We start from the raw sequence: 20,415 nt of genomic DNA on the forward strand, positions 1-20,415 counted from the left end.
TGGAAAAAAGCTGCGGAACCGCAGCGGCAAAACCGCTGCAGTTCCGCGGTAAAAAACGCACTGTGTGAACATGGCCTTAGACCTAATGTCTCAACAGCAATAGCCATGCCAATCAATGTCATAATATGTTAACGGATGGACGAGGATAAGAATTCTCAAATAAATGATTTTAGAAAGATGGTTGGAGTTGAAATGCAGCATATGTAAAACAAGCTGTGTACTGATTAGATCAACTCCGATTTCTCTCCATCCTCAATGGTACCCAGTCCATGAGTTCTAGCTTTCTCTGTAGTCTTCTGCCATTTATAAAAAAAAACCCAGTTTCTTCTGATTTCTTTACGTATTTGAGACATAGTAATTGGTTACTTTTAACATTTAATCTTTCTATTAACTTCATTAGAACCAGAGTATATAAACTTTTATTTTCTTTTTTATACAAGTATTCCCCCCCCCCCCGTCCTGATTTCCTATTCTTTTGCATCTTAAATGTTTCAGATCACCAAACAAATTTAAATATTAGACAAAGATAACACAAGTACAAGCAAAATGCGTTTTTTTTAATGAAGTCTTTATCATTTAAGGGAAAAAGAGAAATCCAAAAGTTCAGGGCCCTGTGTGAAAAAGTGATTGCCCCGTAAACCTAATAACTGGTTGAGCCACCCTCCTCAACAGCAATCAAATGTTTGCGACAACTGGCAATGAGTCTTATACAACACTCTTGAGAAATTGTCAGGACTTTGACTAGGCCACTCCAAAGTCTTTTTTGTTTTTGTTAAGCCGTTCAGAGGTGAACTTGCTGGTGTGTTTTGGATCATTGTCCTGCTGCATAACCAAAGTGTTCTTCAGCTTGCGTTCATAAACATATGGCCGGACATTCTCCTTCAGGATTTTTTTGGTAGACTGCAGAATTTATTGTTTCATTTACCACAGCAAGTCATCCAGGTCTTGAAGCAGCAAAACGGCTGAAAACCTTCACACTACCACCAAATGTTAAAGGTTGGTATGATGTTTGCGTTCTGAAATGCTGTTACTGCTACACCAGATGTAGTGGGACATACACATTCAAAAAACTACAACTTTTGTCTTGTTAGTGAGTATTCTCCCAAAAGTCTTGGGGATCATCAAGATGTTTTCTAGCAAAACTGAGACGAGCCTTTGTTTTTATTGCTCAGCAGTGGGTTTTGTCTTGGAATTCTGCCATGAAGGCCATTCATTCCCAGACTTTCTTATTATGGAGTTATGAACTCTGACCTTAACTGAGGCAAGTGAGGCCTGCAGTTCTTTGGATGTTGTTGTGGGGTCTTTCGTGACCTCTTGTCCTGTTGGTGTAATTTTGGTCGGCCGGCCGGCCGGCCACTCCTGGGAAGGTTCACCACTGTTCCATGTTTTTGCCATTTTTGGATAATGGCTTTCACTGTGGTTCTCTGGGGTCCTAAAGCTTTAGAAATGGCTTTTTTAACCTTTTCCAGACTGATCGATCACAAGGACTTTTTCTCATTTATTCCAGAATTTATTTTGGATCGCAGCATGATGTCTAGCTTTTGAAGATCTATTGATCTACTTTACTTTTTCATGCAGGTCCTATTTAATTGATTTCTTGATTGAGAACAAGTGTGGCAGTAATCAGGCCTGGGTGTCACTAGGGAATTTGAACTCCGCTTTCAAAACATGTGATAAGCCACACTAAATGTATGTTTTAAGGGGGGAAGGGAGATCCTTTTTTCGCACGGTGCCCTGTAGGTTTGGATTTCTTATTCACTCAATAAAGTCCTTCATTTAAAAACTGCATTTTGCATTAAGTTGTGTTATCTTTGTGTAATATTTAAATTTGTCTGGTGATCTGAAACATATAAGGGTGACAAACATGCAAAACAATAGGAAATCAGGAAGGGGCAAACACTTTTTCACACAACTGTAATAATTTAGTCTAGCACGGAAAGTTTTAAATCTTTGAAGATCACTTTATGTAGCGGATTTGACTTGATTCTCTAAAAAAAAAAAATAAATAAATAAATAATCTGCAGGTTTTTGTTTTTTTTTAATCCCCAGCCAATGCTCCTTTCAGCTTTCTTGGTTTGGCTGATCGTTCGTCCAACTGCTCTTTTGCTCAACACTCCCATACACACACAAGCTCATCTGGCCGAGCATTCCTTTTGTTCTCTATGAGAAAGATGCTGCCAAATATCTTTGCGCCAACTTATTTATTAAAAAAAACAGAAGTATTGGATGTCCAAAATCGGGCATGCTGGATCCTTCTGTCCCTCGGCATCTGTCTGGGGACCTCCATAGGCTGTCAGACAGACCCATAGATATTTGGTTATGGATTTGTTTCCACAAGCACCCTGTTCTAATATAGGGAGAGACCTGACTAGTTGATGTCACTAGATCTCTTGTGCTGAGTGGAGCCTCAGACTGTACAGACCAAAGTAGTACATAAGTGGAATGTGATTAGGTGAATAACGTATATTGATTTTTTTTTTTTCTTAGGCTACTTTCACACATCAGTCGCAAATAATGAAAAACTGATGCGACGGATCCGTTTTTTTGCCAGATCCGACTAGCTGATATCCGGATAATTGGATCCTATGTAGAGAGAGAGAGATATTACAAAAAAAAAAAAAAATTCGGAGCATGCTCACGGATCCGGTGCCATAGGCTTCCATTTTACTAAACGCCGAATGGCGCCTGATCGCTATCCGTTTTTTTGACGGACACAAAAAAAGTTCCTCTGTGCGTTGTCTCTGGCCGCCGGACCAAAAATTTTTGCTGGATCCGTCGAAAAACAGACGAAACATGGGGCAATCCGGTGTTAGTACAAGACTGTGAGAAAGGAATGGATCCGGTGGCAAATTTTGCCAGATACGTTTTTTTTTCAAAATTCGCCGGATTGTGCCTGACGGCAAAAACCTGATGTGTGAAAGTAGCCTTAAGGTACCTTCACACTAAACAACTTTACAACGAGAACGACAACGATCCGTGACGTTGCAGCGTCCTGGATAGCGATCTCGTTGTGTTTGACACGCAGCAGCGATCTGGATCCCGCTGTGATATCGCTGGTCAGAGCTAGAAGTCCAGAACTTTATTTGGTCGTCAGATCGGCGTTTATCGTCGTGTTTGACAGCAAAAGCAATGATGTCAGCAATTTTAAACATGGAGCTAACGACCTGTGAGAACGATAAGTGAGTCACCGCTACGTCACAGGATCGCTCGTGCATCGTTGTGGAGCTGTTGTGTTTGACGTCTCTACAGCGACCTAAACAGCGACGCTGCAGCGATCGGATCGTTGTCTATATCGCTGCAGTGTCGCTAAGTGTGACGGTACCTTTAGATGTCATTATTTCTGTGGAACTGGAGGAACAATGTTACTATGTAGGAGAGGGTGGGGGTACTGATACTGATGTTGAAGGGGCTTTGGGGACCCTGATAATTTGTGGTAAAAGCTATAAACCTATTCCCTTGTCCTGCTCCCTTCGTAGAGTATCTGTTATGCCTGGAATTTTGGATTGTGTAGTAACTCAGTGGTTAAATCCATGTCTGTTTTCTTCCTGTACCTCACCTACAATTTGTTTTTTTGTTTCCTCACTTACTGGGTCACCATCTGCCACTGCCTTATCATACGACGAGACGAAGAAGGAAAAATCCTGTCCCAATTCTTAAAATAATGTTGACATAAAAACAGGTTTGTTCTCAATTGAAAATTAGGAAGTTCTCTCCAAAATAGTTTTTAAAGTCAACCTGGCTGCATGTTATTCACATGTAAGAGTGGTATGGCTGTATAGGTGCTGGTTCTGCAAAAAAGTAATATACCGTATATATGCAGCCGACAGGGAAAGTACGGGACGGAGTGTATGTCACTCCCAGAAAATTAAGCTGGGCAAGATACTAACTCCATCACACCAGGGCCATTTTCTGTCTTTGTTTTTCGCTCACCTTCTTTCCAGATCCATAACCTTTTTATTTTTTCATCAATATGCCGTGTGAGGGCTTGTTTTTTGCAGAACGAGTTTTACTCTTGAACATATTTATTTTACCATACTGTACTTGAAAAGGGGATTAAAAAGATTCCAAGTGCACTTTAAAATTGAAAGAAAAATGAAATTCCACAATTTTTTTTTCTTTTTCACCATGATCACCAAATGCTAAAATTGACCTACCATTATGATTCTCCAGCTCATTACGAGTTTGTAGATAACAAACATGACAAGGTTCTTTTTTATGTAAGCGGTGAAATAAATTTTCCATGGCCCGTAATGTCTCCATTTTTTTGGATTCTGGGGCTAGTTGAGGGCTTATCATTTTGGTGCAAATACATTGTATTGATCACCCCTTATTGCATTTTAATGCAATATTGTGGCGACCAAAAAACCATAATTCTGGCGGTTTGATATTTTTCTCGTTATGCTGTGTACTGATTGGATTAACTATATATAGCGATTTGAAATGCAGTGATACCTAATGTGTTTTTGTTTTGTTTTTTTTCTTTTGTCTTGAATGAGACGAATGTGGGGTGACTTCAACTTTTTATGTTTTAATTCTTTAAATATTTTTAAAGGCATTTTTTTTCTTTCTTCCTTTTACTAGCTTCAGCAGTCTCCATGGGAGACTAGAAGCCGTGAATATAAATATATATATATATATATATATATATATATATATATATATATATATATATATATATATATATATATATATATATATATATATATATATATATATATTCCAATGTAGGATTGACGTGCACTGGAGGTGTCATTGCACATAGTCCAGATGCTGTGATGTGTTCCCAGTGCACTTTCAATACTGATTTGCATGTTGTTTCTACATTTGTTTTTTTTCTTGTGTACGGCACATTGGATCTTTTTTTTTTTTTTTTTTTTTTTTTAAAGTATCCCTTATATTGTGAAATGTGCATACTGCGTTCTCCGAGTAAAAGAATGGGAATTCTGTTGTCACCGATTGTGAAACGAGCACTACTTCCATAGGGAGACTTAACGGGAACAGCAGTTTTACACGTGGTCTGCAGCATAACTATTAAAATGAAGACCACCTCTTTTTAAGTTGAAGCCTGCAAAACAGTTGTTGATTTTAGAAGCTCTTGCTGGTTGGGGCAGAGATAACCAGATATACCGTACGTTTCACAAATTCCCCAGCAGCTTCTGTAACTTAGTGATACATGCTGGAAATTCAAATGATTGAAGAGCATGTCCTACAACGTTACTCCTCCGCCTGAGTGATCCTGCGAGTGGCTCTCCACTCTTATACATAATCCCCTGTAGGGCACCACCTTCAGGGATTGAACATAATGTATTTGATATAAATAAATATAAATATACATCTTTACATGCAAGTTATGCAATCTTGTATACATTTTCATGTTGCCACTATTTTATTACAGGTTATTACAAAACTGTAATGTTCTTCCCTCGAATACATGGAGATATAGGTCACTGTAATTGGCGAGCTTAATAGTTATTTGCAAATGCAACGCTGGAGCAAAGAAGGGCTTTAAAGATGCTTGCAGCTTCTGGAGCTTGTTCCTGGGATTAGAAACCAGCCTGATAATTTACATGAGTTTTATAGTTGCCTGCCGTCTAAGCTTAGGCTACATTCCATAAAAATAGCATATACCCTTCTGTAAGTAAAGAGCAATAGTGCTGTTAAATAACATGGAGTACTTAATAAACCGTCCTGATTGGGTACACATCATCGTGGTGGGATCACTTTTATCAAAAACAGTGTTTGCCAAGTACCCCGTGTTATTTATATGCACTATTGCTTTTACTTACAGCAGGGTATATGTTCATTTTACTTGTAGCTTAATTATGTCTGTTAAATGGCCAGAGTGAACATGCTCTTGTGCTTTGTATACCAACTCATGATCCAGCTCATTTCTTTGGATTTACATTCACACATCTGTTACATTTGTGTGCTGCATATTTTTATTTTTAAATCAGATGGTACTTGGGACCAGAATATTGTGGATCTATTCATACATTTCATACAAATATGGAAAAACTCTGATCCGGAAGATTCAGATTATGTCTTTGGGTATGTGCACACGTTGCGGATTTGCCTGCGGAACCGGCTCTGCATATCCGCAGCAGTTTTCCACGCGGTGTACAGTACCATGTAAACCTATGGAAAACAAAAACCGCTGTGCACATGCTTTGGAATTTTCCTGCGCAGAAACGCTGCAGTTTATTTTCCGCAGCATGTCAATTTTTTGCGCGGATTCCGCATCGTTTTACACCTGTTCCATGATTGGAATCCGCAGGTGTTAAAACCGCAGGTGAAATCCACATAAAAACCGCAGGTAGTCCGCAATGGAGTCCGCAACGTGTGCACATACCCTTATTCTGATCCAATTTTGAGAATCAGAATAGGACATAATGGGTCTGTCTGCTGCCCGATTAAAAAATCCCGAATAACACCAGCACTCCACAAGAATATGTAAATGTAGCCTCAGGCTACTTTCACACTTCCGTCGTTTGGCATCCGTCGCAATGCATCTTTTGGGAAAAAAACGCATCCTGCAAATGTGCCCGCAGGATGTGTTTTTTCCCCATAGACTTGTATTGCTGACGGATCGCGACGTATGGCCATATGTCACGTCCGTCGTGCACTGGATGCGTCGTGTTTTGGCGGACCGTCGTCACGAAAAAACGTTCAAGGGAACGTTTTTTCGTACGTCGGGTCCGCCATTTCCTACTGCGCATGCGCGGCCGGAACTCCGCCCCCTCCTCCCCGGACTTTATAATGGGCAGCGGATGCGTTGAAAAACTGCATCCGCTGCCCACGTTGTGCTGAATTTTCACAACGTCCGTCGGTACGTTGCGCCGACGCTTAGCGACAGCCGCGTACCGACGCAAGTGTGAAAGTAGCCTTAGCTGTCCAGATCCTTCCGTTACCATGCTGGAATTGGAGCATCTTCTCAGGAGGGCACACCTAGATTTTCATTATTTTGGTTACCTCTATGATTCTCAGTGCTAGTAATAAATTATCATTTGATTGACATAAAAATTGAGTCTGATGGTTACACAAAATTCAGATGACCAGAAGCCAAATCCCAGACCCCGACGCTGCATTTTAGATTTAATGCATTAAACAGTTTAACTCTGTACGCTTTTACACACAATTTCAAGTATACATAAGCATAACTTAATATAAAAAGACCATTGTTACCAATACCATAATACTGCCACATCATGACTCCTACATAATAAATATTACTATCCTTCTACCATACGAAGACAAATATCACCAATAACACCACTATATGCCTGCTGCAGCTGCATACCCCTCCTCCCAGTCCTTTTTCTGGCACATATACTCATATAAGAGAGATTCTTCTAATATTTTAGAACATTTTAACAGTGCAATAAAATGCATGGTATATTGACTTTAATGTTGCTGCAATGAAACAAAAGAGCCATGCCTCAGTTTATTATTAACTGGACTGTCTTGGGACGTGCGCCTCGCTTCTTAGCTAGTTTACTTTGGCTGTAGAAAGGACTTAAAATGTAACTTAATCTATTACACAATGCTAAGTAAATATGGAGAACATTGATTATACATTGTCTAGCTATTGTTGCGGTGCTGAATACTAGTTGGCAAAAAAAAAAAAATGACTTCATAACTGCCTGTGTGCAGCTTTTGGCTGACACCTATGCAATCTCCCCCAATTTGGCCCATACACGCTCTGCTGGCATTCAGTGTACATTCTGTTTAACATCAGAAGGAAAAAATATTGACAACTTTTACTGTACCGTACTTATCCAATGCGTGCCGATTCCTGGTCTTCTACATACAACATCTGTGGTTGTTGGGAGTCGGAAGAACCCCAAACCCCAATATATATTACATTGTCCACAAATTCTGACAAAATGAATCTAATATGGTTGTGGCTTTAATCTGGATTGGTTTTGATAACTCAGCATTTACATTCTTGAGCATAAAATTAGGCAGACACATCTCTTGATGCTCTCTGATGGAGAGCCATGTTTAATTTCTGTTTCTGAGCCCATTCATTTGTTTTCCCATCAATAGAAGTACTTGACAAATGCTTGTGCACATGGAGAATATATATGATGTGTGTGTGTGTATATAGATGGATATATACACGGATATAAATGCGTTTTTATATATTTGTATCATATAATATCTTTAATACTTACCGTATATGTTCCTGATATAGAATGGGTTTTAGATTTATAGTAAATGTGTGTGTGTATGCATATAGAATTTATATTTATTTTATTCCTTAAATTATTTAGAGTAACATTTTTTAACCTATAATAGAAGGTCTTAAACTGTTGAAAATAGAAGAATTTGGATGTTTAAGTTTCCTTTTAGTACTTTTAACATCATTTGTTTTTTTTGTTTGTTTTTTTTCAGGAAGGAAACTTGAATGATAAATTTGACATGAAAGATTTAACATATTGCTGTCTTTTTCAGGATGCCAGACAGAAGTTCCGCTCTGTGCTGACAGAGGCCACTCTGAAACTGGATGAAATGGTGAAAAAAATGGGAAAATCTGTGGAAGATTCCAAACCTTATTGGGAGGCCCGGAAAGTGGCCAGACAGGTATGTGACTGATGACCTGCAGAGAGGTTCGGCTTGCGAGCTGGAAAATGTTTCAAGGGAACATGTCAGGTCCCATAACTATTCAAAACCGACACTGTAGCCACACATATGCCAGTATGTACTGATGTCTTAAGTGGCACAATAATTACAACCTTGATACCGACTAGTAAAGCCACGCTTTCATATGTGGCTCTGCAGGTTAAAACTTAATCTTAAACTATAAGATTAACTGCCACTTTTTAAAAGGCATTTTCCACTACATGATTTGGCTTATGTACAGCTATAGTAGTGGTTTTAAACCATTATGGGACCTGATGTGTTCCCTTTTTTAATCACTCATTAGATATTTGGGAATTGCTTATGATGGAGTGGACTAGTATAAAAAAATACAATAGTGTGCACACTATGAAAGAGGTCTGAGACAGCCACCAGCGCATGTCTGAAAAATAATTATAGTTGAAAGTATAGCTAGCAATGCATTTTTTTAAGTTGGTGTATAGAAAGTGTTAACCATGCAATAGGAGGATGATATAGCTGATAAAAATAGTTACTGGATACTTTTAATAAAAAAAAAAAAAATCTGATTTTCTAACTTTTGGCCTCCAGCATTAGAAGATTCCTTTTTTTTACTTCAATGCCTTTGAGCAGAATTAAGAGGATGACATGTGAAATGGACCAGATCTGTTTCTTATCTTCATGGGAATGTGAAATCCAGTAATTAGTTTGTTGCAGATTTTCGTTTCCTATAAATGTACAGTGTGAAATGAAACTATAGAACAGTAATGTGCACACGTAAGAAAAGAGGTGCAGAATTTTCTGCACAAAATCCGCAGCTCCTGGCAGAATCCGCAGCCGCGGATTTGCCGCAGATTTTGTGTGGTTTTTATGCGGAATTGCTGCTGATTTTCTGTGTATTTTCTGCGGTTTTTGCCACTACGGATTTTTATCATGGAGGGGTGCAGAAACGCTGCAGATCCGCACAAAAGAAGTGAAATGCACTTCTTTGAAATCCGCAGCAATTCCGCACTGATTTTTCCGCACCATGTGCACAGCTATTTTTTTTTCCCCGTTTAATAACATTGTACTGTACATCACAGTGCGGATCTGCAGCATTTCTGCGCGGAAAAATCCGCTGCGGATCCACAGCAAATCCGCATTGTGTGCACATACCCTATGGCACTGCGTATTTTCAGTATAAACTCTGATATAGTAGAAATGACCACCTACCTACACAGGATAGGGGAATGTTTTAGAGCAGTGGTCCCCGACCTTTCTATCTTTGAAAGCCACATAAACCTCTGATAGATGGTCACTAGCCTCATTCTGCAAGACCTATCCCACTTACAGCATAGTGACACCAAGAGCCCCCAAGACAAAAATATGACAGCCAAAGCTTCCCTACAGAAATCGCACCAAAACCTTGTGCCCCCTTCTTCAAGGCAGTATACGTTTATCCCCCATTCAGTATTCTCGCACCCAGCTTCAGGCACCCCTGCTATCTGATCGTATCCTCCCCACCAGTACATACATCCAGATCTGTTCTTCAGTGCAAGGCTACTCCCAAAGGTCCAACACCTGAAGACCTTCTCTTCTTAGTTGTTTGTTAGCAATACACATAGTTCCTAGTGATTAATATTTGGGGCGAGCACCTTATCGTTGCACATGCCGGAGGTCACTGGAGTGGAAGTCGCAGTGACTCGTCTGCGCAGAAGATCCCTGAATGCAGTGCCCATAGAAGGGAGGAGCAGGTATGGATTGTGGAGGGAGTGCAGGGTGCAGGATTCTGGCAACAGAACTCATGTGCATGGGATGGGGGTAGTATTGTAATGAGGACAGGAGGCAGGGATTTCTTCCAGGTACTGTCTGCCCTGGAAATCATTAGCATAAAGAAATTTAAAAAAATAAGTTTTCTCAACAACAAGACCGCTATTATGAGGCATACAGGTAGGACTAGTGTAGCATTTCTATCACCTGTATGCCCATATTAATAGGTTATACACATCCCAGGGGGTGACAAATTCCCTTTAAGTAAACGTAACAGCAGGTCATAGAATTGGAAGTCAGAAAGCAGATCCTTTCTTGTGAACTGGAGATATCATAATCGTCACATTGACTGACTCAGTTGGCTGGTGTTACAAAATATGAAGAGTTTACTGAATTTTTTTTTAAAGAAGTTCTAAGTGTGCATCTTGGTAATATGTACATCAGACATCTTCGATGTTAATTTCCTATCCACTAGAGACCAGTACAAAATTATACACAGTGCCTTAGAGTGTTTCCTATTAGACCATTGCATGCCTATGGAAGACGCTGCTTCTCAGAACACTCATTCTATCTGATCTAAGTAACAGTGTGAAGTGGGCTTTATCAGAGAAAATCACTAGGATTTGTGCTGCCTGGTAATAGGGTAAAGCGCAGATTAGCTAAGAATGGTTTTACATCAGTTAAGGTTTGGCCCAGAAACTGATATCCAGGTGCCCGGGTAAAGTGCAGAAGTAAACTATAAATATTTAGTATTTCCATAAACCTTATGTATTTGTCAAAAGTTTAAAAATTTATGAAATTCTGATAATTGTACTTCAGTAACCATCGAAACATCTGACGTAAAGATTAGGGTTGATCGAATCAGGGCTGTGGAGTCAGAGTCATGGAAATTGAGGAGTTGGAGGAGGTTTGGTTTACCGACTCCACAGCCCTGGATCAAATAGGTTTAGATAAGTGCTTATTCGAATAGCTATAGCGCTTACCGAATAGCTGCATTGAGAACCCAGATACCTGGAGCGCTCCCGATAATCTGCTGTTTGGCGCCTCAGCTGCATGTGTCACGTCTGTGTGACAGTCACAACACATGCATGGAGAGCCTGTTTGTTATCCAAAACTATTCGATCAACCGCAGTAAAGGTCTAAAATCACCGAAGAAGCAAACTTTATGAAATACAAAATGTGTGTCAGTCTATTTTGGCCATGACTGTACGCACTAGATGAAAGTCAGCCAAACCGCTGATTCTGGTGGTACCGTCTGGCTAATGTGTGGAGGTCTCCCCACTCTCTACCAGTTAAGATGATGCGGAGACGAGCAGAGCAGCTTGTGGTGTCTTCAGGAGAACTCTGCTTCCAGTTACCGAACATTTATGGGCAGCTCTGCAATTTTTTAAAGACCTTGTGAAAGCAGTTTGGTAGGTAGATGCGTAACTTAAATCTACCTGACACCAGCCGCCTACTCGGCATGCATGGAGAAACTATCAATATGTTGTGACTTGCATTATTTTATTATGTTCTGGATGATCTCAATAGTTATTGTTCATTGTACTGTTGAACTGAGACTATGCTCCAATATAATCATTGTGATATACACGAGCCTTGTTTTTGTAGGTTAGCTGAGAAGCTGTGTTATTTTCCCACTTATTATGATTCACATCCTCCTCTAATAAAACACTATAGTCATGTCTCTGACAGCTGGCTTCTGTGAACAATCAAGAAGAGGGAAGTAAAATGGGTCATGATTACGTATGGCATTAGGCACTCAATGATGGGCTTATATTATTTCTTTTCATAGAGACTATGCATTAGATATATAATATGTATAGTTGTGATAATATAACCCATCTCTACATTTTCCCCATTTTGCATACATCACCCCAAGGGTGACCCCCCCCCCCCCCCTGGTTTTATTTACCCTACAGTTGCCATTGGGACCATCCTGTAGTAGTTTCAATGCTCATAGTTGGTCATGTGCAGTCTCACCCAGCCGAGACATGTTTGGAACAGAGATTTTACTGAGCAGGCTGATGTCTTGGAAAGGCACGGAGCCTCATTCATCTTGATGCAGATAGATATATACAGACAGACTGAGAGACCTACTAAAGGATAGGTTATATATAGGGGACTAGAGGAGAGACATACTGCAGGATGTGTTGTATATAGGGGGCTGGAGGATAGACATACCGCAGGTTGGGTTCTATTCAGGGGCTCAGAGGAACGAAATACAGCAGGATTGAGCTCTGTATACAGGGCATAGAAAGATGCCCTACAGGATCGGGCTCTGTATAGACTAGGTTAGATTAGTAGACCCGTGTTTGTTGTCTGGTGTTGAGACCAATGAAATGAAAGTACTGTTCTTTGTGAAAAAAATATGATTTTGGGAATAACCCATTAAACACCAAGTAAGTTGATCAACAGAATGAGGAGAAAGGCTGATATGACAGTGAGTTTTAGCCTTTAATCCATGTGTCCAGATCACTGAGGTAGTTTATTTTGATTGACAGTGGAGTGGTTGCCCCAGTATATAATATAAATGTAACTTCAATGTGTGTGTTTTAAAAACCGTTTACAAATGTGTCCTTGTTTTTGTTGATGGTTAAAGGGGTTGGGAGGGCACAACATATTGATGATCTATCTGCTGGATAGATCATCAATGTCTGATCACTGAAGGTCCAACACCCCACAAGTCAGTTATTTACTCCAGAGGCCACCAAATATTAACACTTTGAACAGAGCTGCATATTATAGTCCCATTCAATGTGTAGTGGCTGCTGCTGGGTGCTGCAGAACAGCTCCTATTCTTGTATAGTGGCTGCTGCTGGGTGCTGCAGAATAGCTCCTATTCTTGTGTAGTGACTGCTGCTGGGTGCTGCAGAATAGCTCCTATTCTTGTGTAGTGGCTGCTGCTCGGTGCTGCAGAATAGCTTCTATTCTTGTGTAGTGGCTGCTGCTGGGTGCTGCAGAATAGCTCCTATTCATGTGTAGTGGCTGCTGCTGGGTGCTGCAGAACAGCTCCTATTCTTGTGTAGTGGCTGCTGCTGGGTGCTGCAGAATAGCTCCTATTGTGTAGTGGCTGCTGCTGGGTGCTGCAGAATAGCTCCTATTCTTGTATAGTGGCCGCTGCTGGGTGCTGCAGAATAGCTCCTATTCTTGTGTAGTGGCTGCTGCTGGGTGCTGCAGAATAGCTCCTATTCTTGTGTAGTGACTGCTGCTGGGTGCTGCAGAATAGCTCCTATTCTTGTGTAGTGGCTGCTGCTGGGTGCTGCAGAATAGCTTCTATTCTTGTGTAGTGGGTGCTGCAGAATAGCTTCTATTCTTGTGTAGTGGCTGCTGCTGGGTGCTGCAGAATAGCTCCCATTCTTGTGTAGTGGCTGCTGCTCGGTGCTGCAGAATAGCTCCCATTCAATGTGTAGTGGTTGCTGCAGAATAGCTCCTATTCTTGTGTAGTGGCTGCTGCTGGGTGCTGCAGAATAGCTCCTATTCTTGTGTAGTGGCTGCTGCTGGGTGCTGCAGAATAGCTCCTATTCTTGTGTAGTGGCTGCTGCTGGGTGCTGCAGAATAGCTTCTATTCTTGTGTAGTGGGTGCTGCAGAATAGCTCCTATTCTTGTGTAGTGGCTGCTGCTCGGTGCTGCAGAATAGCTTCTATTCTTGTGTAGTGGCTGCTGCTGGGTGCTGCAGAATAGCTCCTATTCTTGTGTAGTGGCTGCTGCTCGGTGCTGCAGAATAGCTCCTATTCTTGTGTAGTGGCTGCTGCTCGGTGCTGCAGAATAGCTCCCATTCAATGTGTAGTGGTTGCTGCAGAATAGCTCCTATTCTTGAGTAGTGGCTGCTGCTGGGTGCTGCAGAATAGCTCCTATTGTGTAGTGGCTGCTGCTGGGTGCTGCAGAATAGCTCCCATTCAATGTGTAGTGGGTGCTGCAGAATAGCTCCCATTCTATGTGTAGTGGGTGCTGCAGAATAGCTCCTATTCTTGTGTAGTGGCTGCTGCTGGGTGCTGCAGAATAGCTCCTATTGTGTAGTGGCTGCTGCTGGGTGCTGCAGAATAGCTCCTATTCTTGTGTAGTGACTGCTGCTGGGTGCTGCAGAATAGCTCCTATTCTTGTGTAGTGGCTGCTGCTCGGTGCTGCAGAATAGCTTCTATTCTTGGGTAGTGGCTGCTGCTGGGTGCTGCAGAATAGCTCCTATTCTTGTGTAGTGGCTGCTGCTGGGTGCTGCAGAATAGCTCCTATTCTTGTGTAGTGGCTGCTGCTGGGTGCTGCAGAATAGCTCCTATTCTTGTGTAGTGGCCGCTGCTCGGTGCTGCAGAATACCTCCCATTCAATGTGTAGTGGGTGCTGCAGAATAGCTCCTATTCTTGTGTAGTGGCTGCTGCTGGGTGCTGCAGAATAGCTCCTATTCTTGTGTAGTGGCTGCTGCTGGGTGCTGCAGAATAGCTCCTATTGTGTAGTGGCTGCTGCTGGGTGCTGCAGAATAGCTCCTATTCTTGTGTAGTGGCCGCTGCTCGGTGCTGCAGAATACCTCCCATTCAATGTCTAGTGGGTGCTGCAGAATAGCTCCTATTCTTGTGTAGTGGCTGCTGCTGGGTGCTGCAGAATAGCTCCTATTCTTGTGTAGTGGCTGCTGCTGGGTGCTGCAGAATAGCTCCTATTGTGTAGTGGCCGCTGCTGGGTGCTGCAGAATAGCTCCTATTCTTGTGTAGTGGCTGCTGCTGGGTGCTGCAGAATAGCTCCTATTGTGTAGTGGCCGCTGCTGGGTGCTGCAGAATAGCTCCTATTCTTGTGTAGTGGCTGCTGCTCGGTGCTGCAGAATAGCTTCTATTCTTGTGAAGTGGCTGCTGCTCGGTGCTGCAGAATAGCTTCTATTCTTGTGTAGTGGCTGCTGCTGGGTGCTGCAGAATAGCTCCTATTCTTGTGTAGTGGCTGCTGCTCGGTGCTGCAGAATAGCTCCTATACTTGTGTAGTGGCTGCTGCTCGGTGCTGCAGAATAGCTCCCATTCAATGTGTAGTGGTTGCTGCAGAATAGCTCCTATTCTTGAGTAGTGGCTGCTGCTGGGTGCTGCAGAATAGCTCCTATTGTGTAGTGGCTGCTGCTGGGTGCTGCAGAATAGCTCCCATTCAATGTGTAGTGGGTGCTGCAGAATAGCTCCCATTCTATGTGTAGTGGGTGCTGCAGAATAGCTCCTATTCTTGTGTAGTGGCTGCTGCTGGGTGCTGCAGAATAGCTCCTATTGTGTAGTGGCTGCTGCTGGGTGCTGCAGAATAGCTCCTATTCTTGTGTAGTGGCCGCTGCTGGGTGCTGCAGAATAGCTCCTATTCTTGTGTAGTGGCTGCTGCTGGGTGCTGCAGAATAGCTTCTATTCTTGTGTAGTGGCTGCTGCTGGGTTCTGCAGAATAGCTCCTATTCATGTGTAGTGGCTGCTGCTGGGTGCTGCAGAACAGCTCCTATTCTTGTGTAGTGGCTGCTGCTGGGTGCTGCAGAATAGCTCCTATTCTTGTGTCGTGACTGCTGCTGGGTGCTGCAGAATAGCTCCTATTCTTGTGTAGTGGCTCCTGCTCGGTGCTGCAGAATAGCTTCTATTCTTGTGTAGTGGCTGCTGCTGGGTGCTGCAGAATAGCTCCTATTCTTGTGTAGTGGCTGCTGCTGGGTGCTGCAGAATAGCTCCTATTCTTGTGTAGTGGCTGCTGCTGGGTGCTGCAGAATAGCTCCTATTCTTGTGTAGTGGCCGCTGCTCGGCGCTGCAGAATACCTCCCATTCAATGTGTAGTGGGTGCTGCAGAATAGCTCCTATTCTTGTGTAGTGGCTGCTGCTGGGTGCTGCAGAATAGCTCCTATTCTTGTGTAGTGGCTGCTGCTCGGTGCTGCAGAATAGCTTCTATTCTTGTGTAGTGGCTGCTGCTGGGTGCTGCAGAATAGCTCCCATTCTTGTGTAGTGGCTGCTGCTGGGTGCTGCAGAATAGCTCCTATTCTTGTGTAGTGGCTGCTGCTGGGTGCTGCAGAATAGCTCCCATTCTTGTGTAGTGGCCGCTGCTCGGCGCTGCAGAATACCTCCCATTCAATGTGTAGTGGGTGCTGCAGAATAGCTCCTATTCTTGTGTAGTGGCTGCTGCTGGGTGCTGCAGAATAGCTCCTATTCTTGTGTAGTGACTGCTGCTGGGTGCTGCAGAATAGCTCCTATTCTTGTGTAGTGGCTGCTACTCGGTGCTGCAGAATAGCTTCTATTCTTGTGTAGTGGCTGCTGCTGGGTTCTGCAGAATGGCTCCTATTCATGTGTAGTGGCTGCTGCTGGGTGCTGCAGAACAGCTCCTATTCTTGTGTAGTGGCTGCTGCTGGGTGCTGCAGAATAGCTCCTATTCTTGTGTAGTGGCTGCTGCTGGGTGCTGCAGAATAGCTCCTATTCTTGTGTAGTGGCTGCTGCTGGGTGCTGCAGAATAGCTCCTATTCTTGTGTAGTGGCCGCTGCTCGGTGCTGCAGAATACCTCCCATTCAATGTGTAGTGGGTGCTGCAGAATAGCTCCTATTCTTGTGTAGTGGCTGCTGCTGGGTGCTGCAGAATAGCTCCTATTCTTGTGTAGTGGCTGCTGCTGGGTGCTGCAGAATAGCTCCTATTGTGTAGTGGCCGCTGCTGGGTGCTGCAGAATAGCTCCTATTCTTGTGTAGTGGCTGCTGCTCGGTGCTGCAGAATAGCTTCTATTCTTGTGTAGTGGCTGCTGCTGGGTGCTGCAGAATAGCTCCTATTCTTGTGTAGTGCCTGCTGCTGGGTGCTGCAGAATAGCTCCTATTCTTGTGTAGTGCCTGCTGCTGGGTGCTGCAGAATAGCTCCTATTCTTGTGTAGTGGCTGCTGCTGGGTGCTGCAGAATAGCTCCTATTCTTGTGTAGTGGCCGCTGCTCGGCGCTGCAGAATACCTCCCATTCAATGTGTAGTGGGTGCTGCAGAATAGCTCCTATTCTTGTGTAGTGGCTGCTGCTGGGTGCTGCAGAATAGCTCCTATTGTGTAGTGGCCGCTGCTGGGTGCTGCAGAATAGCTCCTATTCTTGTGTAGTGGCTGCTGCTGGGTGCTGCAGAATAGCTTCTATTCTTGTGTAGTGGCTGCTGCTGGGTGCTGCAGAATAGCTCCTATTCTTGTGTAGTGGCCGCTGCTCGGTGCTGCAGAATAGCTCCCATTCAATGTGTAGTGGCTGCTGCTGGGTGCTGCAGAACAGCTCCTATTCTTGTGTAGTGGCTGCTGATGGGTGCTGCAGAATAGCTCCTATTCTTGTGTAGTGGGTGCTGCAGAATAGCTTCTATTCTTGTGTAGTGGCTGCTGCTGGGTGCTGCAGAATAGCTCCTATTCTTGTGTAGTGGCTGCTGCTCGGTGCTGCAGAATAGCTCCTATTCTTGTGTAGTGGCTGCTGCTGGGTGCTGCAGAATAGCTCCCATTCAATGTGTAGTGGCTGCTGCAGAATAGCTCCTATTCTTGTGTAGTGGCTGCTGCTGGGTGCTGCAGAATAGTTTCTATTCCTTTGACAATCCTTTTGTAAATTAACACCACATGGCTTTCCGTATTTGTTTTCTAAGTCTTATCTACACAAATGATGCACGTGTGGGCTTTGGGTTTAAGCATCTTGGCATTCCATTTTTCCTAACAATGAGTAAATGACCCTGACTAAAAATAACATGCATTGAATATGGCTGTGATTGCCACATTTACTGATTTCTTGCTCCTGTGAACTAAACATTTGTTGCTTTGTTGTTGTATTGTTGTGATTTTCCTTGCATTCGGCGATACATATGCCCCCTGTGACTGTTTTTCTTGTATTATTACATTGAGACGATTTTCTATTCACACTGCAGTCTTTTACACCTGGAACTGTAACACGGGGGAGGGGTGCGAGTTGTCTAATGAAGCACAAGATTAATTTTAATGCAGCACGTCCCTGTTATTTTTAGCAGATCAGCCACTTCCTTTTTTTCTTAAACATCTGAGAGACCCATTAAGCTGGATTTGGAGCTGACGTCATCGTGACATTATGCACGTTCTCCTGATATTCGCACATTTTCAGGGTGGATTCAGATTGCATTGTGTTTAATAACCGTTGGGGTGAGGAACACGAATGATCTCCGCACATCCTTCTAGGTGTAGAGTATTTCTTCCATTTGTCGATTTCCACATATAAAAGATAAATTTAATTTAGAAAAGAGTGAGATCTGTCAATTGAACGATCTGCTGAACACTGTATACCTACCTGTAGAAGTGATATTCTGACCCCTGAACCCTATATCAAAGTGAGCCCATGAAAAAACAGACATGCTAAATGGCATTTGAGTGTTCAGAGGGCCCTGCTACACACACTTGACGTTTAAGGGAATATGTTCCCATGTTTTTGCTACTGTACCTCCTCTGAGAGCTGCTTGTTGTAGGAAATGAGACCCTGAATCCAACAATGTATCACTTGGTTTACAGGGTGCAGTTGTTGTGATACAGAGTTTTTAGAACCCAAAAGCAATCTCCGTCCACACCCCTGATTAGCAGTGTTCTTTGTGTATCCACAGTAAGCTGCCAATCCATGCTGGGGACGTGGTTGAACCAGGATGCACGTAGGCACCTAGTCCAGCAGTGATAAGCATGAGAATCTGCCTCCAGAGATTATTATTAATATAAGGGGGAGATACCAGTGTGAGACAAGTAACAAACACAGAACAGGAAAAATGAACTTTGTCTTCTTGCAAACACATTTGTGCAGCTCTGAGCTCTTCTGTATTGTAACAGTATTGCAGCCCTGTCTGCCTGTGAGCTGGAAGCTGAGAGGAACCTGCAGATGTGTCACTTGGGGCAGAGACACTGGCGTATTTCGTGTGAGAATCTCATCGTAAACCTTGTACTGGCTGTCGGCTCTCCTGACCTGAGCTTGACAGCTGCATAGTAATCCATTACACGGTCATGCTTGGGTCAGGAGAGGTGCCGGCCAGTCCGTGCAGTGCCATGTGATTCTTGCATGAGAAATACGGCAGTCTGTATGCCATGATAGTCACACACAGCTCCTGCAGTGAGATCAGGAGAGCAGAGAGCGGCCATTACACATCACACTGGTAACTCATCCTTCATGTAAAATAAGCTCTGGAGGCTGATTCTCATGCAGATCAGTGTTTGGACCATAGCCTGGGACAGCGTTTTTTATATATATATATATATATACTAGATTGTGGCCCGATTCTAACGCATCGGGTATTCTAGAATATGCATGTCCCCGTAGTATATGGACAATGATGATTCCAGAATTCGCGGCAGACTGTGCCCATCGCTGATTGGTCGAGGCAACCATTATGACATCTACGTCTATACTGTGCCCGTCGCTGATTGGTCGAGGCCAATCAGAGACGCTAGATTTCCAGGACAGACAGACAGACAGACAGACAGACGGAAAAACCCTTAGACAATTATATATATATATATATATATATATATATATATATATATATATATATATATATATATATATATATATATATATATATATATATATATATATATAATAGTAGATTTTTCTGATCTGATGTCTTATTTCACAGATATCGAGATATCATTTTATTCAGCTTCCTATGCCCAGCGTGCCTATATAGAAAGCTTAGGAGGGATGATCATTCTGACACAATCCCATTAAACAATGAATTACTGACTGCCTGCAGCCACCACTAGGGGGAGCAAGGGATCTAATTGCATACTGCTTATCCATTGACCTCAATAATAAGTGTGCAGTAATCCTTTTAACTCTTAATGATTGCTTCCTTCACTCAGAATTTAACTTCTATGCTGGGATATTGGAGTTTTACTTAAAACAATATTGTTCTGACCTCGATAAAGATGAAAGATATTAATGAGCACAGACTTTTTCTAACCTAAAACGCCCTAATGTTAAAGGGAACCTGTCACCCCCAAAATCGAAGGTGAGCTAAGCCCACCAGCATCAGTGGCTTATCTACAGCATTCTGTAATGCTGTAGATAAGCCCCCGATGTATCCTGAAAGATGAGAAATAAAGGTTAGATTATACTCACCCAGGGGCGGTCCCGCTGCGTTCCGGTCCGATAGGCG

The 20,415-nt window shown here is 42.8% G+C and overlaps 1 protein-coding gene across 1 annotated transcript in view; it reads left to right on the plus strand.

The window, feature by feature from the left end:
• SH3BP5 (SH3 domain binding protein 5) overlaps window positions 1-20,415 on the plus strand; it is a 109,859-nt gene that overhangs the window by 57,533 nt on the left and 31,911 nt on the right. Inside the window, exon 3 of the mRNA XM_077269010.1 lies at window positions 8,455-8,583. Coding sequence (XP_077125125.1) covers window positions 8,455-8,583 — 129 coding nt within the window. The remainder of the gene's footprint in view (window positions 1-8,454; window positions 8,584-20,415) is intronic.

This window comes from Ranitomeya variabilis, chromosome 6, assembly GCF_051348905.1.
Source record: "Ranitomeya variabilis isolate aRanVar5 chromosome 6, aRanVar5.hap1, whole genome shotgun sequence".
NCBI classification, from domain to species: domain Eukaryota; kingdom Metazoa; phylum Chordata; class Amphibia; order Anura; family Dendrobatidae; genus Ranitomeya; species Ranitomeya variabilis.